We start from the raw sequence: 6,186 nt of genomic DNA on the forward strand, positions 1-6,186 counted from the left end.
TTTATTTATTTACTAATATTTATCTATATCTTGAGCCACAGTTGACATCTAATGTACAGTTTGTTGCTTTTCAAAGCTAAATGGAATTGCTAAAAAATAATGAAGCTCTGCCCAACATGATGTGAAAGTAAAATGATCAAGTAGCAACAAAAATCTATAAATAACCTCAGCGCTCAGCCCCCATTTTCTATCGAGGACTTTTATTTTGAAACACGCACATCCTCCTCAGACCAAATGCGCCGTTGAGCGGTCGGGCCTATTTGGGGCTTTCTAAAGTTAGAATTAAAACCGTTGGGACTAAGCAAAAACATGGGCCTTCAGCTGCACACAGTCTTGAGTATTAGATGGTGATCTGTGCGCTTCACTAAGCAGGTTTTGTGTCGTCGCAGAGCGCAGCTCGTCGTTTTCGCGGCCGTTGCGGAGGGGATTGTTATGACATTATTCTCTTTGTCTCGCGCTGCACAAACACAAGACCGTCTTTCTCGCTGAAAGAGCCTTTTTCAGCCATCGCTGCAAATCTAGGTATTGTTAACGACCCAATTCTAACTTATTCTCACCGGTCCAATCGAGGGATTGAATCATGTCGTTGCACGGTAAACGAAAAGAGATCTACAAGTACGAGGCGCCATGGACCGTCTATGCCATGAACTGGAGCGTCAGACCCGACAAGCGCTTTCGCCTGGCGCTCGGCAGCTTCGTTGAGGAATATAACAACAAGGTAAACAGCTGTGTGACACCAAGACATCCCTGATCGCTGTGTGTTATGTCTCTACTTTGTTTTGTGTTGCTGTCATATAGAGAAGTATGCCTGAAATGTATAGTAACATGTTAGATGCAGATGAACGGGTTTTAATGGTGTGCAGTAATAGAGTGTTGGTCATAAATGTCACCCATAGAGTTTGAGAACACTCTCAGATAAATAGCGTGTTGCTTGATGACTTGTTTGTATCTTGCTTGTGGATAAAAGTTTGACAGCTGTCAGAAACCCATCATCTTTATGGATGCAGTAGATGGACATTGTTGCATCAGCTGCTTGTTTTGTGATATTCAGGTCCAGCTGGTGGGTCTCGAGGAGGAGAGCTCAGAGTTTGTATGCAGGAACACCTTCGATCATCCGTACCCAACCACCAAGATCATGTGGATTCCCGACACCAAGGGCGTCTATCCAGACCTGCTGGCCACCAGCGGAGACTATCTGCGCATTTGGAGGGTATGTACACTTTCTGCTACACATTCATGCTTGACTGCACTGCGCAAGCCAACATGAGATGAAAATTTAACTATTTCATTATTAATGCATGTCCTTGGTCTTGCTGTGAACATTCATTGGTGCATTCCAAAAAAAATCTAAATGCATCAGTTTTAATCAAATGTAATAACTTAATTAAATGCTTAATATTCTGTTCCTCTGATGTGGTTTTCCTTTTCCACTGATGTTATATGTTAACCAATAGCCAAATAGCTAGACATTTTCATGGCATTCTTTTTTCTTGATCTGGCTTGATTGAATCCATCTATAATTGATTTCATGGTGAAATGTCTCTCTATTTTAAATAAATGTGCACTTAACAATAGTTCACAATAAGATCAGGAATGTGTGTTAAGAAAGTTAATAGGGTAAATTTTGATGTAACTTGAAATGATCAGAGACTTTCTAGCTTTAATACTGTGACAGAACTGTAGAAACATGCAAACTCAGTATATATAAATGAAGTAAGTGAACTGTATGTATCTTGTTATCAGGTGAATGACACCGAGACCCGTCTGGAGTGTCTCCTGAATAATAACAAGAACTCTGATTTCTGTGCACCTCTGACATCTTTTGACTGGAATGAAGTGGATCCCAATCTTCTGGGTGAGAGCACACAGTTGTGTGGCATTGTTGTGACCGTTAACTATTACCGTAACCGTAAGCTATTTAAAATTATTTGTGTTAATTGAAATAAAGCAAAATATAAAAAATACAAAATGCATTTAAAAAAACATATATTTAATAAATGCTTAATATATACAGTTTAATTTTTTTTTTTAAATAAAATATTACATTTTATTCCTTGCACTCAAAAAAATTAGAAATGTCACTTTTGCATTTTGGCAACTAAATGGACTTCAGTCTTCTGGGAGTTTTTTGGCAGTGTTGATAGTGATTGTTAACTAAAACCATTAGAAATATTTTTTGTTAAAGCTGCTGTCCGTAACTTTTTTTTTTTTGGTTAAAAATGATCTGAAATCAATATTTGATCAAGTACATAACCAGCCAATGTTCAAAACTATCGCCTTACTTTAGCCCAATTCACAACTGTCAGCTTATAATAATGTTTTCTAATTTGAGTGGTACGGGTAGGTTTTCGTGGGAAATTTGAGCATGGCACTGCGTCATTACATCACGTCTGTAAACATAAAGAAGTTGTCCCAGCTAGTAGGCTATCGCATGTGAGGATCCTGCAGGTGGCCGATCGTTTATAGCCTTTTCTCACAGCAACTGGAATAATTAAATGTATCATTTTGATGGCGGATTGTAATCCAGAAAGGATTATGTGTTTATGAAACACATGTGAATGAAATTAAATTATAATAGAGATGGCGACAAAGAGGCAAAATTTACGGACTGCAGCTTTCATTTAAATAAATAAAAAAATTAAGTTTTATGTTTTATTTATATAGCACATTTAAAAACAGCAAGCACGACTGACCAAAGTGCTGAACAAACAAAAACATAGAACACAGGGCAACCCACAGATTCATACCATAAACTCACAAAGAATTGAAAGCCAAAGAGAAGAAATAGGTTTTAAGAGATGATTTAAAAACAGTTAAAGACTGTGCCGATCTGATATAGTCTGGAAGGCTGTTCCACAGCCTAGGGCCAGCAACCACAAAGGCTCTATTCCCTCTATGCTTTAACCGTGATCTGGGGACAGAGAGAAGTCTTTGGTCACCAGACCTCAGATTTCGTGTAGGATTGTATGGATAAAGTTGATCAGATAGATAGCTCGGGGCCAGATTATTTATAGATTTAAAAACATAAAGAAGAATTTTAAACTAAATTCTAAGATGCACAGGTAACCAATACAACGATTTCAAAATTGGAGTAACGTGATCAAATTTACGTTGTCCTTTGAGGAATTTAGCAGCGGCGTTTTGTAATAATTGGAGACGAGCGATGGATGATGTAGAAAGTCCGAGGTAAAGAGAGTTGCAGTAGTCCAAGCGAGATGTAATGAGTGCATGGATAGCAATCTCTAAAGTTTTCTCAGAGAGAAAAGATTTAATTTTGCAGAGAAGACGTAGTTGAAAAAAACCAGAACTAATAACCACATTTATTTGTTTATCAAATTTGAGACTCGGCTCCCAGAACATACCCAAGTTCTTGATACAGGAAGAAGTAAAGGGAGCAAGGTAGTCCAGATTGATACTTCTGCTCCCTGAATTTTCACTGGGGCCAAAGACTATAACCTCGGTTTTTGATTCATTCAAAAATAAAACATTTTGAGAGAACCACGTTTTCACTTCATCAAGGCACGCAAAAAGAGAATCCAGAGCAACATGTTTATTTAGTTTTAGAGGTAAATAAATTTGGGTATCATCTGCATAGCAGTGAAATGATACACCATGCTTTCTGAAAATAGAGCCCAAAGGAAGTAAATACAAAGAAAAAATAATGGGTGCGAGAATAGAGCCCTGCAGCACTCCACAGGAAAGTTTAGCAGGCGACAAAGAAAAATTACCCAGTCTAATATAGAAACTTCTATTTGTTAAATATGATTTGAACCAGCTAAGAACAGTTCCCCGGATGCCCACAAAATATTCCAGTCGAGACTTTTATGATCAAATTAAATTTAAAATTTAGGAAAGTTGTCTTGACAACTAACTGGTAAGTTTAAGTTGAAATGCTAAAATTACTAAAACTGTTCAATAAAAAGAAAAACGCAAAATTAAAACTGATAATATAAAATATAAAAATAGAAGCTAATTTAAAATAGAAGTAGTATAGAAGAATATTGCTAAAATATCACTTGTTTAGTAGGGGTGGGAGAAAAAATCGATGCATCGCGATTCTCTCTCCAACGATTCTGGATTCTGAGATTAGTTTTTAACCAGATGCGCGATGATGCTGAGTTTGCTTTAGAAACACCCGTATTCTGCTTGCTTCCAATTCCTCACACACATCCTCCACTCGAACCTTCCATAAAATAATCTTTCATAAAGTTCGGAAAGGTTGAAGTGAATTACAAGGACATTCGCGGGCTTCGTTGCACAAGATGCGCTGTGAGAGACGCGTGCTTTGTTTGATGTTACACTTGAAGTGTGTGGTCTCGCCCGTTGGTATTTTCCTTACAAATGCTCTACGAAGTCATCATTTATGTGGTTTGGAATGCAGTGGAGTGGACTTATATATTTAAAATGTGAACCTCACTAACAGAAGGCTGCTTTCAATTTCCTCTTTATTATTTGCTACTTGCTTGTATGTTTTGAAGTTATATTTGTTTAAAATTCTTAACATACAATTGTTTTAATTATTTTGTTCAGTTTGTAGGCCTAATTATTTTAAAAAGTACTTAATTACTTATGTAAGGATATGTAAATGTAAGGATTTTAAGATTCTCGAATCGGTAAACTAATTAATTAATAAGGGGGGGAAAAAAAGTAGATCAAGAATCGTTCTGGAATCGGATCGTGACTCCCAGAATCGGATTCGGATCGGATCGTGAGGTGACTAAAGATTCCCACCCCTATTGTTTAGGAGAAAAATGTATGTTTTACACATTTGTATGTTTGTCACTCAAAAGATGGTCAGGGTTTCATGTATGTGTGTTTTGTGTTTTTAGGCACTTCTAGTATTGATACCACCTGTACGATCTGGGGTTTAGAGACAGGACAGGTCCTAGGAAGGGTCAACCTGGTGTCAGGCCATGTCAAAACACAGCTAATTGCTCACGACAAGGAGGTGAGGAAAAACTCACCCTAGTGCTTCAGATTCTTCAGAATTGTGTAGTTAGTAGCTTTTTCTGTATAAAAGCGTTTTTCATTGGCTTTCAGGTGTATGACATCGCATTCAGCCGTGCGGGTGGAGGTCGCGATATGTTTGCGTCTGTGGGAGCAGACGGATCCGTGCGCATGTTTGATCTGCGACACCTGGAGCACAGCACCATCATCTATGAGGACCCTCAACATCACCCACTGCTGCGCCTGTGCTGGAACAAACAGGACCCCAACTACTTGGCCACTATGGCCATGGATGGCATGGAGGTCTCTCTTTTAGTCCCTCTTACTGTATTAACATATTTGTCTCCATGTTTTCTCATGTGCCTCATTTTTGCTATCCAATGTTTTATTTTTGTCAGGTGGTGATTCTGGACGTGCGTGTGCCGTGCACACCTGTGGCTCGTCTCAATAATCATCGTGCCTGTGTGAACGGCATCGCATGGGCGCCCCACTCCTCCTGTCACATATGTACAGCAGGTTAGAAACCAGCCCGGTTACACACACATGCACACACAACACAAATGTGTGTGTGTATATACAGGTGCATCTCAATAAATTAGAATGTTGTGGAAAAGTTCATTTATTTCAGTAATTCAACTCAAATTGTGAAACTCGTGTATTAAATAAATTCAGTGCACACAGACTGAAGTAGTTTAAGTCTTTGGTTCTTTTAATTGTGATGATTTTGGCTCACATATAACAAAAACCCACCAATTCACTATCTCAACAAATTAGAATATGGTGACATGCCAATCAGCTAATCAACTCAAAACACCTGCAAAGGTTTCCTGAGCCTTCAAAATGGTCTCTCAGTTTGGTTCACTAGGCTACACAATCATGGGGAAGACTGCTGATCTGACAGTTTTCCAGAAGACAATCATTGACACCCTTCACAAGGAGGGTAAGCCACAAACATTCATTGCCAAAGAAGCTGGCTGTTCACAGAGTGCTTTATCCAAGCATGTTAACAGAAAGTTGAGTGGAAGGAAAAAGTGTGGAAGAAAAAGATGCACAACCAACCGAGAGAACCGCAGCCTTATGAGGATTGTCAAGCAAAATCGATTCAAGAATTTGAGTGAACTTCACAAGGAATGGACTGAGGCTGGGGTCAAGGCATCAAGAGCCACCACACACAGACGCGTCAAGGAATTTGGCTACAGTTGTCGTATTCCTCTTGTTAAGCCACTCCTGAACCACAGA

General features: G+C 38.8%; 1 protein-coding gene across 2 annotated transcripts in view; it reads left to right on the forward strand.

Moving 5' to 3' along the window:
- Positions 1-208: 208 nt before the first annotated feature.
- Positions 209-6,186, forward strand: part of dcaf7 (ddb1 and cul4 associated factor 7) — a 10,020-nt gene continuing 4,042 nt past the window's right edge. For both annotated transcript variants that reach the window (XM_016447022.1, XM_016447023.1), the window contains exons 1-6: positions 209-718; positions 1,052-1,210; positions 1,744-1,855; positions 4,830-4,948; positions 5,041-5,250; positions 5,346-5,463. In XM_016447022.1, coding sequence (XP_016302508.1) covers positions 581-718; positions 1,052-1,210; positions 1,744-1,855; positions 4,830-4,948; positions 5,041-5,250; positions 5,346-5,463 — 856 coding nt within the window. In that variant the 5' untranslated portion in view covers positions 209-580. The remainder of the gene's footprint in view (positions 719-1,051; positions 1,211-1,743; positions 1,856-4,829; positions 4,949-5,040; positions 5,251-5,345; positions 5,464-6,186) is intronic.

Source organism: Sinocyclocheilus anshuiensis, unplaced genomic scaffold (genome assembly GCF_001515605.1).
Source record: "Sinocyclocheilus anshuiensis isolate Anshui unplaced genomic scaffold, SAMN03320099.WGS_v1.1 scaffold371, whole genome shotgun sequence".
NCBI lineage: Eukaryota > Metazoa > Chordata > Actinopteri > Cypriniformes > Cyprinidae > Sinocyclocheilus > Sinocyclocheilus anshuiensis.